The sequence below is a fragment of the Ziziphus jujuba genome, chromosome 11 (assembly GCF_031755915.1).
Source record: "Ziziphus jujuba cultivar Dongzao chromosome 11, ASM3175591v1".
Classification (NCBI taxonomy): Eukaryota; Viridiplantae; Streptophyta; class Magnoliopsida; order Rosales; family Rhamnaceae; genus Ziziphus; species Ziziphus jujuba.
In genome coordinates, this window is record NC_083389.1 from 8,376,675 (window position 1) to 8,396,839 (window position 20,165).

The 20,165-nt window shown below is 33.0% G+C and overlaps 2 protein-coding genes across 2 annotated transcripts; both read right to left on the reverse strand.

Moving 5' to 3' along the window:
- Positions 1–1,292: 1,292 nt before the first annotated feature.
- Positions 1,293–2,187, reverse strand: LOC107434942 (dehydration-responsive element-binding protein 1B). Its single transcript, XM_016046462.3, has one exon. It carries the CDS (start codon positions 2,122–2,124, stop codon positions 1,435–1,437), a length of 690 nt encoding a protein of 229 aa, XP_015901948.1. The 5' UTR covers positions 2,125–2,187; the 3' UTR covers positions 1,293–1,434.
- A 5,144-nt stretch (positions 2,188–7,331) lies between these two features.
- LOC107434963 (uncharacterized) lies at positions 7,332–11,763 on the reverse strand. Its single transcript, XM_016046492.4, has 3 exons — positions 10,509–11,763; positions 9,486–9,666; positions 7,332–8,192 (listed from the first exon to the last, which is right to left on the reverse strand). Exons 1-3 carry the CDS (start codon positions 11,412–11,414, stop codon positions 7,642–7,644), a joined length of 1,638 nt encoding a protein of 545 aa, XP_015901978.3. The 5' UTR covers positions 11,415–11,763; the 3' UTR covers positions 7,332–7,641.
- Positions 11,764–20,165: the final 8,402 nt, after the last annotated feature.

The window sequence follows — 20,165 nt, forward strand, 5'->3', positions numbered from 1 at the left end:
CCATCCGCTACTTAACATTCTAACATATTTTTTTCCCCAGATGTATTATTTATACATCTTATATCTATTTCAAAAAACAAGTCGTAAAATAATATTTTTTAATTCTTTATTATTAATAATATTTTGAATTCTTTATTATTAAATTGCTAAGACATAACCTTTATATAATTTGAATATTTAGTTAGTTTGATTTAAACTCATAATAATTTAACACTTATAAACATAAATATGTCACATGTTAATTTTTAATATATCAAATCAAGCAAAGTTAACCCTTCTATCTAATTATCAAATAAAGTAAAGTTAACACTTCTATCTAATTATTAAGAGAAAAGAACAAATAAATACAAAGTTTAGACTCAGATGCCCAAAAATAAGGTGCAATGCAAAACGCATATTGCTATTCATGGAAAAACTGTATATATTTTAAAATGTGATATTGCAATATTATATTGTAGTACTAGTAAAAAATTTTCATCAATATAATACATGTTATTATTATTATTATTATTATTATTATTATTATTACTTTCATATTGGAGTAAGGGGATTTAGATTCAGATGATTGACTAATGAAACAATAGTCTTCATCATTGTCTTGTTCCGAAAAAACATACATGTGATATTTACTTTTACTTATTTCTATAAATTTATTTTATCATTTACTTTTGTCCCCACTATTGGAAAATCCGTATCCTCGCTTAACCCCCTATTACAAATACATGTCTCCAAAAATAAAATAAATAAATAAATTACAAAACTGAAAAGGATAAAAACCTTGTGTGAAAACGTAAATAAGATTAATTATGAACTATATATACTCGATTCAACGATGAAATTTGTCAACCGAAACAACATACCTGCTTCCTTTTGCAAGTAGGAGTCCCTTACTAAACTTTATCATCATTAATGGGAAATCCCTCATTCGAATCATTTCAATATGCCTTCTCGATTATGTTATCATCTGGCACATATTCGAAAATGAAAATCTCGAGCATTGAAGTTAGAACTATATTTAAATATATATATATATATATATATATATCTATTGGACACAAAACCATACTCTGTCTCCAAAATTGTTTCTCAAAGCACTAATTTTTCAGCTGCAAAATGCAAATATGTATATATACATACACATGCACATGTATGTGTTATTGGAGAACTTGCTTTTGACAAAAAGAAGGCTCAATATATGAAAGGGGAATCAATTTTTTAGAATTAACAATAACAGGTATTGAATTTAGGACCTCCAACTATGATATCGTATTAAATCATAAACTGACACTAAATTATCAAAAGCTCACATTTGCGAAAGGTGGATTAGAATTGGGTTGCATACTAAACATGTATTGGGTGACGGGAATTGATAATCTTCCCTCCGTACAATATTGATCCATGGTAAATTAAATCCGTTGTAACACAGTAGATCGATCAGTCACTCCACAGTGAAAAATCTACAGTTTCTTCCAAATCATCCCAGTCAAATTCTTTTTTCATGGCTGGAGGAGTGAGGATCAAACCCTCCGCCATGCTGTTCAGTAAAGCAGGCATGTTAAACAATTCATCCTCATCCATATACACTTTCCTTGTTGCTCCCATCTCCACCTCAAGGCTCTCCATGGAAAACCACGCCGCCGACGATGATGTCGACGTCGACGAAGATGTAGTTTCTTTAACCTCTGCAAATGCCTCAGCCGTCTCTGCAGCCGTGCACTGTATATCTCTTATGGAAGACAAAGACTGAATCCGCGGTATGGCATTTACATCGTCCGGAAAATTCAGCGATGCAGATTCGCCTTTGAGTGCTAAAGCAGCTACGTCGTAAGCCCTAGCTGCCATGTCCGGGCAAGGAAAGGTCCCGACCCAAACCCGAGATTTCTTATTGGGCTGCCGGAGCTCGCAAACCCATTTACCGTTTCTCTGTCGAACTCCTTTGTACACCGGGTGACGCGTCTCCTGGAACTTCTTCCTTCCAGCTTTTCTCTTTTTCACGACGTTGTTGGTTTGCATGTGATCAGTGGCCCATGAATTTCCAGATTGAGAGCTTGGAGTATAATTGACGTGGCCGCTTGAGGTTGACGACGACGATTGTCCACCAAAATTCATGATAATGGAGAGCATTAATTCGTAGGAGTAAGGGATGAAGAGAGAGAAAATTTACTGATGAATTATTGGTAGAGACGAAGCTTGCAGTGGCACGAGGAAAGGGAAATATATATATATATATATATAGAGCACGAGGAAAATTCAAAAGGACATGTAGCTTTCAAAACGTGGTTAAATTGAAAAAGGAAAGTTTGAATACTTCCTCGTGGAAAAAAATTTGGATTCGAGAGAAACCCACGTGGGGATAAAATTTTGTTTTTGACTCCTTTTTGGATTGTTTTCCAACAATGACGAAATCCCTTTTTTTTTTTTTTTTTGGCCCTTTCTCTGATCCCTTTTTATAAAGGCATAGACCCTAAGTTTCGCTTTTAAGGTGCTTTTTTTTTTTTTTTTTGTGGGGGGGTAAAATTCTAAATCATTTCCTAAAGAACACTATAAAAATACTATTTATCATTGTTAATAAATAATTATTAATAAAATTTATATATTAAATGAAATTTTAAATGATTAAATTTATTTTTAAAATTTTAAAATAAAAATGATAAAATTAAAATCCTAATTAAAATTTAGCATAGCAAACTTAGAAATAGCAACATTGTAATCCCAAACCAAACATGAAAACTCAGCCGATTTCCTTGCAAAAAATAAATATAGGCCGTTTAAGTTTGCGGCGAATGTGCAACGATTCAGCCACGTGGGAATTAATTACTGGAAGTCGGTTCGGGAAAAAAGCGGCAAAGCAAACAGAGCAGAATTTTTTTAATTGGTCTTGGATTTTACTACTGACAACTCACGCACCTAATTGTCATTATTTTGATCAAGGACTAATGGTTGTACGTGGCCGAAATTCATTGGCAAATCAATTTCGTCTTGGGTCATCGGGGTATCAAATTTGCATCGTCTTGCTGTTTAAAAAGTCTGCGAGTTGAAAAAATTCCTGTCATCATCGTCACTATCGCAAAGTAACGTCACAAATCTCAAGGTTTTTATGATTTATGAACCAAAAATCCGAGTCTGAAAGTAAAATTACATGGATATGCATAATTTGTTAGTCTTCTGAAAATCGTACTTGTTCCCCCAGCTAATCTAATAATTTTTCTTCCTATATGAAAATTGTTACATCAAATCATTGTTTAATAAGAATTTTGTTTTTGTTTTTTAACTGATGATTCTAACGTTTAGAATAAATAAATGAAAAGCTGTGCGGATCGAACTGTCTTAGCTCCAAACTTTTAGACCATCAACAATTTATTCTGAATAAAAAAGTATAAACACAGCTTTCTTAAATTTGAAAAAACGTGGCAAAACAGCTTTCTGAAAAAGTTTGGAGCTTGGAAACCAGTAGAAGATGAGATCACAGAGGCAGAAGTTTGGAGCATTGTTAGGTTAGAAGCAAAATGTTAAACGCGTATGAAGTAAAATATTTTCACACTTCCGTTTGTCCTCGATCCAAATCTTTCCTTTCAACTTAAAAGATTGTTATTGTATCATCAAATAAAGAAAAAAAGAATGTTAAAGTGACCAACAACACTAAAAAGAATATCCACACCTTCAGAATTTTTTTTTTTTTTTTTTTTTTTTTGGTGGGCTGTCCATCACAAGTTGTGACGCATCGCACTTGATGTGGCAGCAGCAGAAATTATATATATATATATATATATATTTATATTTTTGGCAACCAGTCTATAGTTGCCACCTCAATATTAAATAGTAGTGCTCCATCACAATTTTTTTTTTTTTGTTTTTCCCCCCGGTGAATTCCATCACAACTTGTGAGTAGAAGTGTTTTACCTTCTTTTTTTTTTTTTTTTTTTTTTTTTGCCCTTTTTCACTTTGAATGTTTTAGCTGCCTGCGTGAATATTTTCCTTCTTGATTTTGGCTTTCTATGTCGACTCAGTGGTTGATTTCAATATAAAAAAAAAATGTCGTTGATTTCAGTCAGATACTAATATAGCCGCTTTACAAACAGTGAACAAAAATGAAAATTACTTTTTGAATTGAGTTTCACAAAAATTCGCTACGTAAATGGAAATGACATCTTTAGTCGATGAATTATTTTCGGCCAGGTGGGAAATATTTGAAGTAATTAATGGATTTCATTAAAAAAAAAAAAAACAACAGCTATAACAACTTAATTCGAAAACTTGGTCCAAATATTCATAATTCAGTGAAAAAACCCTTGGTGATATAAAAACAATAAAAAGGCGGTTAAATGTTTTCATCAGTCAACAACCTATACCGTATAAATCAACTAAAAGGAGGTCCACCTTTATAAAGCATAGATCTTTGTTTTTGTACTTCTTATTAATTCACATGATACACACAAAATTAAATATAGAAGGAATCCTTGTGGTCCACCATGCAAAGTACATTATTTCAAAGGTCTAAGTCCCAACTCCCAACTTGTGCTCCACGAGAAGCAGATAAACAAACTAGGCCTTCGCAAAACATGATATCCAAAAGAAGACATGTGAACCTCATTTGTATGTTTAACATGTATACATAGGAAACTTTTAGAATATGGATCGTTCACCTATAAATTTGTAATATTGGCCATAATTTTTGAATAAATCAATAATAATATTGTAGATTGCATATATATGCAGATGATCCACATTATAAACGGAATCTTTATATATATTTATAAATATATAATTTTACATAATAATAATTTTATTATTATTTTTTTTCCCATAAATATTTTGTCCTCTGAAAATATAAAGACTTGCCTTTTTTTTTTTTCCTTAGAAAAGGTTTATCAAATTAAGTAAAAGGACTTTCATAGAAAAAGGAATATATTCTATCAACAATGAGTTTTCTAAGTTCTAAAATTTCCCCCCCCACATATATATGCAGACAAGTAAGAGCTCATGTGAATCAACATGAGTTTATATGGGTCACCAAAACAAAACATTTTCTTTGATGGTTTAAGCAGTTGGAAAAACATATATGCCAATTATATATAAACATATAATATATATATATATATATATATGTATGTCGCTATAATTATATATTAATACATTATATTTGATGAATTCAAGACTTTAAATGTTAATCTTCCTGGACAAGGTCACGTAAACAATGTTTTAAAGGCTTAGTTATTATATGGCAAAATCATGGTTTTTTCAACTGAATTTTAATCCCCACACCTCCAATTACTTTTTTGGATTACTTATTTACAGTTACTGCTCACTTGTCCCAGATGCGGTGGCAAGCGGATGTGGCTATCTGTTTGGTAGGGGTAAAGGCCTGAAAGTGATGGATTTATTAAAGGGAAATAGGGACCGTAAAGAGGAATAAAAAATCCATCTAAATATCTAATGTTTGGTAGGTAGGGTGAGAACTGACGACGAAGGAAGGATGAAAGAGAGAAGTTAGTGGATGTGGGATCCTCTGAAATTTACTAAAACTATTCCCTCCACTTTCCAAGAGATTGGAGGGAGTAAAGAAAATTTATTTATTTATTTTTTGCAACAAAGTAAAGAAAAATTAGTTGTTCTATTATTTTTTTAATTTGCTTAAATTTACCTTTTTGATTTTTCGTTTTTCCTTCTCTATCATAAACTAAGAAAAAAAAAATAATATATGACATATTTTATTTTATTCGGAATTTTTTTTTTTTTTTCTCACTTGTTCCTCTCTTTAATTTCATTTTCCCTTGTCTCTACCAAAATTTCGGCTTCTTTATTGATAGTGAATTGAAACTTAACGGCCCATATTAGGTGCATTTTGTCCGTACTTAGTGAGGCCCAAATCCACACAGCAATTGTAGCAATAAGACCGAATATGGATCAGTCATACACGAGTTTGGTTCTACTTTTCTAGACCATCTTCGGTCTTGCTTGGTGAACCAGACCGGCACTTCTTTCATATATATTCCTAATAGTAACAAAGATTGGACTTCTTCTCGTAGGCTGAAATTAAGCACATCGTTCAGCGATACTCCAAACAGCTGTACGTTAAATATTTGATCAAGTTATAAATTTGATTATAAAATCGAGGAAGAACTTTCATTCTGATTTGTGAATTATTTAAGGCTCAACACATCATATGGTGGTGAAAAAAGGGGCATTCAATCAATTTTCAAACAAGTTGTATCCAAAAATAAATAAATAAATGAAAGTTCAATTTCAAACGAGTAAGGACAGCAACCTATTTACTATTAAGCTGGAAATATGATATGACTGGCAACATTTCTGGAGATGGGGCCTGTATAGATGGCTCTAATTGTTGCCACGTACACAATGGCTTTGGTACGGACAGTCCCAGCGATACGAAAAGTGGACTCCATGAGAGGGGGCCTCCAGCCCTCTAAGCCCCCTTCAGGGTACGAAACTCTAGCCGCTTAAGCTTAACTGATTTTGGCTCCTTATTTCCTTTTATTTTGTTTGTCTCAAATCCAATATTTGGTAATTAATATATAGAGAACTATTCCAATCAATTAATGTCCAAAATACTATTTAAAAAAGGAATATCAATGTCAAAATTATGATTTTAAAATATTAAACATGAAGAAACAAATTAATAATTCCAACTTATTGACCGCTGCCGGCATTTTAATCGTGCATGTACCTGATTTTAATTAAGCTCTACAAAACTTAATGGACAAAAAATATGGCGTCAGATTTATCTTTCCACTTTCATTGTATTATAATAATGGTTTTCAATAATACGCTACTTTACTTATTAAAGAAGACTTATGTCTCAAGTTCCACTGAAAAAAAAATCCCAAAATAAGTAAGCTTTGGATGCTCAAATAATTTTCAATTTGCTGTCATGTATTATTTGATGTTAGACTCTACTTTTGATGGAAGGTACTCATTAAGATAGTGTTATCCCATCGGTTGTTAAACTAAGCATTCTATATTTATAATAATGGACTTCAATAATTTCGTCCCCATAATGAAAATGCCAAAAGTAGACAAAATGTCATATGCATAGGGTATGAACACGAATTAATTTAAACGACAGAACTAGGAATCAGTGAGTACGGGGAAAAAAGGTTATATATATAACAAAAAAAATAAAAATAAAAAAATGTAGAAAAATGGAAAAGAAAAGGTTTGAAGCCGTTCTCAATATTAATTTTATTCCTTTCTGGAGGTGACCCTAGAACAATCTTTTGTTTCTGTTGCTTTCACTTTCAACTTTTTTTCTTTGCTGATCAACTTGCTTTAATTTCCCATATGAAGTCGCTATTGGCATACAGTGTTTGGACTGAAAGAAAATATAAGATAATATTATATAGATATAGAAGAAAAGCCAAGAATTGTACATGTCGTCAGGTCTAATTGAGCAAAAGGGATACATACAGAGTCCCCACCAAACCCCTCGTCCAATATACATAATAGCTTGCTACCATCTAGCTCAGATCCTTCTCACCCCTAAGAAGGGTAGCTTCCTATTTAGTACTCTATTTTTCCCTTCACAGTACCAGTCAGACTATACTCCAATTTATATTTTGATTTAAGAAGAAATATTAAAAAAATAATAATAATTAAAAGAAGTAAACAAAATTCTTTCCTAGGTTATATTCCGTTTAGAAAAACTAGTTCTGCTGCCAATTCCTCAACCAATAAACCAAAGATAGAAAGCTCAATATCCATGGCAGTTTCTCCAAGTTGCTCCTGATTTTTCTTCCAACCTTCAAGTTCTCTCCTAAAATCTTGCTCAACCATCATGTCTATCGTGTTCGATTCTACCTCTTTCCACGACTCCAACCTCTCACATACTCTTTCCACCACCTCTCCTTCATTGTCAATGGCATTATGTTGTTTCTGCTCCTCAACAATGAGATCAGAAACAAGTCTCTTCATGTCTTTTGGGATTTGCTTCATACTGCTGAAGCTTGATTTGCAAAGGACTTGTCTGACAAAACCATAAACATTTTCTTCCCTATCTGATGTTCTTGACACATAATCTTCACATTCTTCTTCTTCTTCTTCCCCCTCTCGGTCATTGATATCATAATTGTCATCATTATCATCTTCTTCCAACATTCTTTTCTCAAGTTCAATCGGATCTAACTCGGCCAGTTTCTCAAATCTTCGGAGCTTGTGCAATAGCTGTTGCTTTGTTCCTGTAAATGCATTGCACAAACAGAAGTTAAAACCAAAACTAATCACAACTTGTTTGGTTGTTCATAAAATTAGTTCTAATTATCAACTATAAAAACTGAAAACAGTGCAAAACTGTATTAGTTTTAGCACTTGGCTAGTGCAGAACCTTCCATAACAGTATAAAAATCCAACAAGAACCAGGCAACGGTCAATGTTATTTAAATCCAATTAGATTTGGAAACTAGAAATTAAAGAGGATTACGTATTGTATTTCCACCCAAGGCGGGGTAGAGGAGATGAATCCAACTGTTTATCTGCCACAACAAGTTTAATTTCAAGGACAACAAACTACAAAGAAAGATTTCAGTTTCTTTGAAAAATAATGGACAGCGGAAATATAAAAAACCTTCATCAGATAATGTAACTTTCAAGCCATCAATGCAGAAAAAACCAGTAGGAAATGGACATTATCAATGGGACGTGCCACCAGACAATAAAACTTATATACATACAAGGAAATATAAAAAAGGCGCGGATGGTTGTAACTCGTAACCCAATTAATTAAGATTTTTAGCCAAAAAACAAAAATTAAGGTCTCCCACCCCACCACACCCCACCATCTATTTATTATTCAAGTCACAAACAAAACCCAAAACAATTGAAGAAAACCAATCCACAAAAAGCAGTTTTTTTGCTTTAAAATTGAATAGATTAGTAGGTATAATCAAGAAACATATAATTGAAAATGGGTTCCAGCAAGAATTGGTCTCTGACAAGATGACATGACTAAAAACCATGAGGACAAAAAGTATCAAGCAAAAATCACCAAAAAAATTCAAATAAAAATTTGCTTTTTTGGTTTCTTGGGATTTACTGAATTGAATAGGACTACCATAACAATTAAGACAGAACTATTGACATAAAAATGTGGGACACATTTTGAAGTAAAGACTTTGTTTCATCGACAAAAATAGGTCGTATGATAACAAGAAACAAGTCCACCGAAAAGTATTACACATACACTGATTAATGAAAACACATGAACAGAGACCATATCTTTCTATGGATCCCACAAAAGATAACATGGTTCGAGATTAGATCAGAAAGAAAAAAATACATATATATATATATATATATCACCATGATCATGACCCTCCACTAGCTAGTATATGTTAAACACTGTGAATTTTCAACCGACACAAGAGAGTAGAAGAAAGGCAATATCTTGACTGATAATGACATAACAACCAACATAGAACAATAACACAAATCAATTAATAGATTTGGTACGCTTCTCTGAATGTGTAACATACTCTGTACAATAGCATAGCTGCAATCCATGTCAAAACCATCTTCATCTCCATCATCATGTCCGACGTCATCGTCTTCGAATGGAGGATCCAATACGGATACAGGACTGCATTGTTCTTTATCTTCCTCTTCTTCCTCTGCTTGGAGTTTCTTTAAGCTCTCTGTATCATAATTCTCTTTGTCCTGTTTGAAATTACCCAAAAAAAAAAAAAAAAAAAATCTTTATTCAATTGATGAATTCTTAATTTTTATTTATTGCTATGAATTTAGATTAACATCCAGATTCTAAATCGGAATTTTTTTATTTTTTATTTGGTTAATAACCCAGTTTCTAAATTGGTTGTTTTGTTTACTTCTTATGTATTTTCCATGTAATACAGCTGAATTACTTAAACAATAATGTTTTATCAAAAGAAAGATATCTTTGACAAATGAAAGAAAGAAAGGATATCTTATCTTATTTAATTTAGCATGGGATCCAAATGGACAAAAAAACTAAAGCAGTTTTGTCTGTGTTTGGAAAGAAAACTTAAAATAGGGCCTTCTTAAACAAAAGATTTGCAATGGCAGAGACATGATCGGAAGTACCACCACGAACATAAAAGAAAAAAGGTAGGTTTATTACCCCAAAAAAATAAAAAAAAATAAAAAAAAAGGGGGCAGGTAATTGAAATCTCAATTGACACATGTAACCTTGTCATTTCAAACATGCCATGAAAGTTTGATGGGGTATTTAAGTCATTTAATAACAACATTCCGGCCAAATCTACACAGCAAGACCGTATTGCCGGCTGGAAATATACATGTGCAGTACATCTCGTTGAGTGAACTCGGACTGTCACAATTCACATGATCTGAGCAGACCGAGTTATGAATTCGCTCAGAGCGAGAGCCTAGTCAGAGTTTTTTTTTTTTTTTTTAACTTTTACGACATTTTTTTTCTATTTTATTCAATAAATAAAAAAAATATAATAATAAAATAACGGTAGCAAAAAAGAATACAAGAGAAGACGCAAAGGACAAACCTCTGTTTTGTGGCGACTCGGGGAAGTCACCGGCGATGAAAACTCTGGCGTCCGGCGACCTGAGGTGGACGGACTTCTCTGAAGCACGAAACGAAAAGGGCTTTGACAAAAGCCTTTGTCATCATCACCACCGCCCTCTCTGAGTCTCGATAGAAACTCGATCTCTTCGGAGTCGTCAGAAAGGCCTGAGCTTGAGGTCTCTAAATCCAAAGACTTCTCTTCATTGCTCTCAGACCAAACAGCACTACTAGGCCTACCAGTGCAAGGACAAGAAACAATGCCAATCTCATTGCCTGAAATCTCAGAAACACTTTGATCTTCCACACCCGCCACCTTTTTTTCCTCCATTCTCTGTTTTTCACTGGATAGTTTTCTATGCCCAACCGATGAATCCCACCTAAGAATATCCTTAACCGATATCTTAACCCCATCACCTTCGATTTCCCTTTTTCTATTTCGGTTTCGATGGGTTAGTCTCTTCAATAACGATCCAAATAATCCAAAACCATTGTTGTTATTGTTGTGGGTTTTGGGTTTTGAAGAAGTAGTAGACTGTTTCTGAATCCTTAAAGAAGCTTCAAGAAGAAGCGCTGCAGTTCTAGCAGGAATGTGGAGGAAAATAGCATTGGAGCCTCCTTTGCATGGACTTTTAGCCGGAGACGAGAATTCGAAGAGCGGGGATTTCCTGAGGTCCGGAGAGTCATGGAAGGAGAAAAAGCAGGCATTTTTGCAGAAATATCCGGGGAAATTTGAGGCTTCCGTGATTGGTTTTCGTTTCTTGACCTGTAAATGGGTTTTTGGGGAAGGTCTTTTCAACTGGCCACATCTGTCGGCTATATAGTTTTTGAGAAGGAATGGTTCTTGGTCCTCTTTTAGTAGCTCGTGTAAATGCTTTTGAGCCATCATTGATGATCGATTCGAGTCCGTTACAGAAAATGGTAGAGATATTGCAATGGGAAGAGAAAAGAAGAAGAAATGAAAAACAGAACTTGAAATGGTTTAAGGTGAGAGAGAGAGAGAAAGAGTTGAAGAGGTTTCAACTAAAGTGATGGTTCAAAGGGGAATTGCAAGGTGGGGAATTGAATACAAATATAACAGAGAGTGAGAGAGAGTAGAGAAGGAATGAGGAGACTTCCTCATTCAAATCTGAAGGGTTAGAATATCGAGACAAAAAGATGGTGATAAACAAATTATTATATGATAATATGGTACACATAAAATGTTAAAATAAAAATGGCTGCAAATTCGTGTAGGGTGGGTAAGACTTAAAAACAGACCAGTAACAGTCCCAGTAGGAGAGAGAAGATAACCATCCCGGTCTGGAGGGACTCTGGAGGCTTCTTTTTAATTTTATTTATTTATTTATTTTTTCGGTTTTGCCCTTTTGTGGGGAAGGGTGACTATTACATAGGGTACCCTCTACTATATTGCGTAGATACAGAAAATTACATATACAATAATTAGTAAGATACCGCCATACGGGGAACAAGTTGGTGTATATAAATTGAAATTTGTCGTAATTACAGTTTTAGCTTACACTCTAAAACAGCAGTGACTCACAGGATTCCCGATAACAGCGCTAGCTTGCCTGATCATCACCTGGCTCGGTTTCATTATACCTCGTTGATTTCATTTTCCGAGATCTTCACAAATCCATTTTTTTTAGCCTTTTTTTTTTTTCTTTTTTTTTCCAAATCACCGTCTTAATAGCCTACATGTTCTGGGTTCCGTACAACCCCCGTTTGCTACTCTGCTTAATAATCTATCAAACTATTTATTGATTTCAGCATTAATCTCTTTATTAATCCCACCGTATTTTCTACTTCGTTTTTTTTTTTTTTTTTTTTACCTTTTAAAAGTTCTGATATTCGAAGTGCATACAACAAAAGAAGAAAAGAAAAAAATAGTAAATGGGGCTGGAGAAGAAAGCATGTCAAAATTAGAGAAAGGACTTATTGTCACAGTTATATTTCTTTTTCGAACAGGCAATTTTTTTACATCAGCAATTGATAGCTGATAAGAGTATTATTTAATTAAGGACAAAATATTGCAGTGCACTACTCAAAACGCTTCACTTTACAGCTGGACCCATTTATATAAAAATTCACATAAAACACACTGGAACTACTTCCATCTTGGCTCTGACAATTGGTCCTTCTTTTCTTTTCAGTCTCAATCCCCCCCCAAAACAGTAATTTAACCTACTTAATCTTTTTAATTAATTCACCACGAAATGACTAATTAACTACCTTAAATCAGTCTTTAATTCTCCACAAATTTCCAAAATGTAATTAAATCCACACCGCCCCCCCAAAATTAATTTTCACCTGGAGGATTGAGAAACACTGCCAAAATCTCTTTCCCAAATTTGTCTTGGTTTTCCTGAGGGAGTACTCCACAGCTTTCCACAGCAGCAGTAAAAATATAGCAAAACCAGAACCGTACATTATTTTCTACTTCCCAAATTACCCTTATCTCGACAGTTGGCTCAAACAGCTTCACCAGTCTTCTACCATGATAATTTTACCGGCCAAAAACCCGGCGACCAGAAAAAATTAGAAAATGGCAGAAATCTCACGATATATAGACGAGATTTCAAGGGTGTATTTAGGGATATATCGGAAGCAGTAGAGTCAAAACGGTGCGCAAAACGACAAAATAGATGAGAACCGCGCGTGCCAACTTAGTTGCATACAAGCTCCGACAAGGCGAAGAACTGGATCTTGACCCTATCTTTGACACTCTCTCTGTCTTCTTATGTGCTTCTTTTTTTTTTTTTTTTTTTTTTTGGCCCCCACTTAAAATCTAACAGAGTCAGCCTCATCAGGACCGTCGATCTTGAATACAAAATAACTTTTTATCTTTCTGACCCTGCTGTAAACCAATAGGTCGAAGCCGATATAACACACGTGGGTGGGAGAGAGCGTCCTGCGGGTCTCATACCATCATATTTTTTCACCTCGTCCAGTCCACTTCACTAGAAAATCACCTTTAATTTAAAAATTTTGAAAATTACTTTATGATTATTATTATTATTTTTTTTTTTTCCTTTCCTTTCTTTATTTTTGTGTTTGTGGGTTTTTTAACATTTCGAAAACAGTGACGCGTGAGTGAGCCACTTTTGATTTAACAGTTTCGTTGTACCTTTTTTCTGTAAACTGAAATTGAATTGAAGTTTGAGAATGAATGTTTGTTTAAACAAAAAATAATCATAATAAAAATCTTTTTACCAGTCAGATAGCAATTGCATGGTTTCTGAATCCACTTTTTTCCAATACACAGATAGCACTGAAAGAGAAATGTTTATAAAGAAAAATCAAAGTTGTTTAGGAGTTTGGATTTTTTCGGTTTCATTGTGGATTGTAAACACTTGTTCATGTTAAATAATTAACCTTGTGGATTAAATTAAAAAAGTCCCCGATCATTAATGATATTTATCATTTTTAAAATTATAATTTTATTTAGATAAATTTTATCTGTTTATCTGTTCAAAATTAAATATAAATTATATAATAATCAGAGTTGAATACCAAAATTGATTGTCACCTTGTCACAGTCAGATCATCTAAAATGCTTGCACTTAAATACAATTTTTCAAAACTAAAGATAGATGACATTTTCAGTATAACTTTATTCACCCAAAAATTATATATATTTTTTACACATTTTACACTGAAAACATATTCACACACTTTTTGGAGCACTGTTTCAGTTTTGCTTTACCAGCAAAGATCATCTCCCAATCAGAATAGCCAGCTTTTAAATTTTCAAAATTTACCTGCATAAAATAATTGACGCATGCAAGATCTTCCATATCTTTTTCTCATAAAAAGTTCGGAAGTAAAAAATGAAACAAATATCATAGTAATATATATTGTACTGTACAAGGCCATATAGGTGGTAAGAAGTAAGTACTGAATTCATTTTCTTTTCGTTGTTGTCTTTCCTAAAAGTAGGAAACTGTTGATGCAACGTGGAGGTTTGGTTTGCGTGTAAGTTTCTTCATTTAACTAAATTAACATGAGGGACTGGAATTAAATATTAAAAAATTCCCACTGCAAGTCAAGGGTTAATCGAAACGACAGCTTTTGCCCCAAAAAAACAACAGTGTGCTGTGCTGTACATAGTATTTTAATTACCAGGTTACTGAAAGGAAACAAAAATCTCACATTCCAATGAGTAGAAGAGGTCGTCCTTTACGTTACTGTTCAAAAAACCACGTCGTTTGTCTCTCGATATAAAACCTTAATTATTATAATAATTCTTATGCACTTCCATATGTCGGGAATAGGTTAAAGTTTAATATTATCCATGCACAAATAATTCCATTACAGTTTCAATTGAGTACTTATTGATTTAATTAAAAAAAAGTTGGTTTTCTTAATCCCTCCACTTTTCTTTTGTTATCCTTTCCTTTGTAATATTTAAATACATGAGAATCTTCGACTACATGAACTTGCATCATTGTTAATGATGATTGATAGTTTAATCATTCACCCAATGCTTGAACGAGTAAGTGGAAGAATAATGGATTACCAAGCCCACAATTTTTTATTTTTATTTTATTTTATTTTTGAACGAAAGCCGTCGAATTGTTTGTAACAAAATTATTTTAATTTGTATTGGCTTATTCAAATATTCCCTGCTTGCTGGCATTTTTAGAAAATCATAGCCATTGTCCTTGTGCCGAAAGCTTTCAGGATAGATGCCACTCTATGCTCTAAACTAGCTAGCTTTTAGATCAAAAGCTTTAAAAGGATTAGTTACCACATAACCTTTTCTCATTATATTTTGAAATCCGCCCAATCAGCAGAATCAATAAAATAAAATCTAGGTTGATCATCCAAAGGAAATTTCTTTTTTTCCTTTTTATTTTCAAAGCTCCAAAAGAAACTATAGAAGAAATGAAAAGACCCTTTTAGAGTTCTTGTAGACTAAAGTGATAATATGGAACAAAATAATTAAGAAATTTTAGAGAGAGATTTAAATACGGGGTCTTGTAAATGATGGCTCTTTTTGTTTTAGGGGATCATTATGATTGTAGCTTTAAAATAATATAACCATCGAAATGATGGAAAGGTATACTTATACAAGATTTTTACCAATATTTGTAACAAATTATCAGGTTATTGAAATTATCTAATTCAATTTTGGCTAAAAGATAGAAAGTTAAAAATTTTAACTTCATAATTAATTTCAACTTTTCATGTTGGATTGCATCATTTCGATAATTATAAGATGTCCAAAGAATTTGTGAATAGATGATTACCATTTAGCATTCTTGGACCCTGAATGAAGAGTGCACAAAGACTTTCCTTAATTTGTGGGTTATTCTGCTCTTATTTCGGTGCTGCCTATCGAGTAATCCAATCATTGAAGCCCAAGCATACAAACGTTGGGTTTTTTTTATTAAAAACGAATAATCGTTGGAATTTAATTAATTATCAAATGAGATAATATATATTTCTAATAAATGTTCAACGATATGAAAGATCAATTTTTTTTATTTTTTTATTTTTATTTTTGGTAAAAATATGAAAGATCAATTGTGTACACTTAATTTCCACCAACTTCATGTCTTCCATTGCCTCTTAACCTTCATAAACTAGTTTCATTAATTCTTGGAAAGGTAGATGAAATAGTTGTGTTTGAATAAAATACCTTGTCGAATTTGAAAGGGACATGGTAGCAATACTATATTAGCTAGCTTGAATTCAGTGCATCTCTTTTTAAAAGTGCTATTAACAAAAAAAACCTAAACGCCACAACTTTGATTTAAAGTTTTGTCAAACTGTTAACTACTGAAAATAAATATATATTAAAGACCTTAATCTAAAGTAGAATAAGTTTCTTAATTTTATTTTCTTTTTGTCAACTGGTTGCTGGTTGGTTAGGGGTGGTGATAATGTGGCGATTCTCTGGATATTATCTCAGTATCCTTGTTGTCTTTGTTTTTCTTTTTTTCCTATTTGAGAGGTTGTTTTGGATGTTTAATGTGCTTCCTTAACACATATTATAAATCATTAAAAAAGAAAAAGAAAAAAGGTAATACTCCCCAAACTAGTTTACATTATCCCCTTCTCTTTCTTTCTTTTTTTTCCCCGCTTTTGGTCTGTCTGTGTTCATTACCATCTTTAAACAAAATTCCTTTCATCATTAATTATCATCAAAAGCTCGCTTTTTCCCATACATCCCACTAAAACATTAGAAGTCCACTTTGTGGAAACCAACGATGAAGATACCCATTTTCTCCTTTTATATGATTATAAATAAGCAACTTGTAAATGGTGAATGATTAGGCTAATTCATTACTATATGATCAAGGTAAATTTTATCACCTAACTTTGAACCTAAAATTTGATTGGATTCAACTTTCATGTTTGTTAAACAATCAAACAATGTTACAGAACACCCTTCCAATAGAATTTTGAATCTCATGATTTATAAACCCAAATTATTATTTTTTTTAATTAAAAAAGAAGTGATTTTGTTAGCCTCTACAAAGCCCAACGGCCCACCCCAATTAGAAGAAAAATTCCGAAACGTTTCTAAAGAGTCAAAGAGGCCGGATAGCGAACAGTGTCATATAAATGCACCGCCATTTTGGTGCATCCCTTGTAGTTGATAATACCAATCGATTAGAGCCAATTGAGAGCATACAAAATATATATATATATATATAAATATATATATGTGAATGCTGTTGTAGAGGAGGTTGGTTCATTATTGATGAATGAATGTAGATTTGACAATTATAAATGGTTGTCGTTAACCATGTAAAAGCCAACTTCGATACCCATCAGCAGCTCTGAGGCTGGTTGATTTCGATCGTGTGGGTGCGGAAGATGAAACGTATCCACGTTTCAAGACGGTCGGATTTTTGTCCGGCGTTTTTTTTGGCAGCTTCTCTAAAGTCCAAACCTGCTTTCCCTGGATCACCCCCATCAGGTCAAATAACACATGCTTGTCCCTTTGACGACGTGGCCTCCTTTACATAGGATTCCGTCGTTGTAGTATTTATGGTTTTATGGAATCTCATTTTAATATTTTTCAATAATTTTTTATTTTGTTTTTGTCTCCCCAAAGTATAATTCGAAAAGGACAAAAGCTGTTTTTTCATTCCCATATTTATTTATAATATATTTTTGCTTCTGTGTAATTTTTTATTTTTATTTTTAATTTTCAAGTTGATGAGAATAGCATTCACAATTTCTAGATCAATTTTCTTCATTTTTTTCCTAATTTTACAAATGCTAAAATTGAAGTGAACATAGTTTTGGAAAACCCCAAATTGAAAATATATATTTACCACCGTCTAGGATCAAGTTAAAAAGATGCATGACAAGGAGACAGGTTAAGTCTAATCCCTTTTATTAAAAAAAGACAAAGTAGGTTTAATTAAAGGGTATGGTCAAAATAGTTTTAAGAGTCCAAATGTCCACAACAACCAGCATCAAAATATTCCCTTCCTTATGTCCCTACAAAAGAGTACTTGGTAAACACTAGAGATAAATGAAAGCTAGCTCATGAAGAATAATATAACTAGCCGATGAGAAAATTACTACTGCTGAAGAAGTGACAACTTCATTAACTATATATATATATATATATACACTAGAGAGAAGGAAGTTTCTGTGAGTATAAAATAAATATACTAAGAAAGAAAGAAAGAGAGAGAGACTAATATCGATTACCCATGCAGATGGGCAGTGACAAAACCTGCATATTTGTCCCCACCTTCCCTTAACTTCAACGCAGGGGATCAATTATTTATAAAAATAAAAAATGAAAACGCAGGGGATCGATTTGATATATATATATATATTTTTATATCACATATGGGTCTCCTTCTTGTCTGTTTCCATATTAATCACATTTTAATCAATGTGTTTTCTCCTCCAATACTTGGATAGAAGGTAGCACACGAACTTGTATGTCGGAAGCCTCGTTTTTTTTTTTTTTTTTTTATTATTATTTTTGTATAGGAATTAGTCCTGCGCAAAGGAGACATCCAAATCCTCCCGAAGAAGCAAAAAGACAGATTTCTCATTCAATCACTAGGAGGGTTCTGCTCATCTAGCCATGAAGTGCTTCATTTGGAATTATGGATATGTTGTTTCAAACCAAAATACATCTTACGCATAAAGATATGGAAATGGGTACAAAGATTCTCACCTTGTAAAGAAGAATGGAGAGATAAGCTTATGATTGCCTAAAATGTATTTGGTCCGATTTACGTTTTTTCTTTTGGACGAAAATACAAAATAAAGTTTGGTTGACAAAAATATTTATTCAAAAATTATTGGACATTTTTTATGTATCATGTCACTGCATGTTTTTTGTTTTTACTATTTTTTTCCTCGTTTTATTTTATTGTATAGATACTTGGATATTGTCTGATTGGATAAGTTTTGGAATGTTCCAGGGTGCTACGTATTTTAACAAAAAAAGCAGATTCACACCATGCCTCACCGTCTTCCATGATCTATTAATTCTTGCTAAACACATGCATGCATCTTACGCTAATTACTTTTTTTTTTTTTTTTTCTTTGGTGTCTATATATAATATTTAGTGGTGAAAGAAATAACAGGGGAAGTTTCCAATGAATAATATTTTTGTTGGAAAACTTTAGGGCTTTTTGCCATCTTTATCACCTTATAAATTTGTTGTAAAATATTATTAATAAGTCCCAACATTTAATGTCCACAAGTAGACCAGGGATGTGGTCCAGCTATATACTATGTTTGTCCAGATTTGTAGTTTTGGGTCTGGTAAGACTACCTCTATTAGCTACATGAGCCCCCAAGTTGGGATTCTAATATGAAATTAGGAAAAAGGACGTGATAAATATATATATACGTATATATATATGGTTCTGGTTCTCCATTGCGTTTTTTTCAATCTCAATTCCTGTTCAATATCGTATTCGTAGGCTTGGCTAATTACCTAACAAAATAAGATGGGATATAGGAAAAAAGCAAAGAACTGAATATCCCCATTCGTAATATATGGTGGATTAATGGGTTGGTATATGAGGAGAAAGATGAACTTTGAGAGAGATGAACTACGAGCGAAGCCATTCTTAATTCCAGGGCCCGAACCTTTTAATGGGCCTAAAGTTTATACTTAGTCCAAGAGTAAGCCTGTAGGGTTGAGTTGGCTGGGCATGCCCATATTTATTCGTTTTTTATTTGAATGGGCTGTCCTATGACTGATAATCCAATGGTAAAAGCTTGATAATTACCGAATTTGACTCCCCTCCCATGTTCAATCTCAAAAAATTATTTGAAAAAATGCAATAATAAATTTTGGAACATGATTTTTGGTAATAAGAATTTGGAATATGATGGAGAACTAGATTGTTAATATTAATGAGACGTAGTGATCCAGGTCCCTTTTCCAAGGGACAGATTACCCAAATTTCTTTGGGCTCGTGCTGCTTACAAAAACAGAAAGAAACTCGTAAGTTGACATCCAGTCCATGTCCTCGTTATAAATTAAAGGCACTTATTATGCCCAAGTGGCGGAGCAGAACAAGAATTCAGATTCTTTTTCATCGTTTTTCATGTTTTGTTGCTTCTCTTTAAAATTAAATTAAATAACAAGTAAAAAACAAAAAATCTGAAACATAGGTTGAAATATATGGAGCTAACGAT

Coding starts and splice junctions, on each gene's coding strand:
- LOC107434942 (XM_016046462.3), bottom strand. CDS start 2,124: ATGCTCTCCATTATCATGAATTTTGGTGGACAATCGTCGTCGTCAACC.
- LOC107434963 (XM_016046492.4), bottom strand. CDS start 11,414: ATGATGGCTCAAAAGCATTTACACGAGCTACTAAAAGAGGACCAAGAA. Junction 9,667..10,508: donor CGAGTCGCCACAAAACAGAG/GTTTGTCCTTTG, acceptor AATTTCAAACAG/GACAAAGAGAATTATGATAC. Junction 8,193..9,485: donor CAGCTATGCTATTGTACAGA/GTATGTTACACA, acceptor ATGCATTTACAG/GAACAAAGCAACAGCTATTG.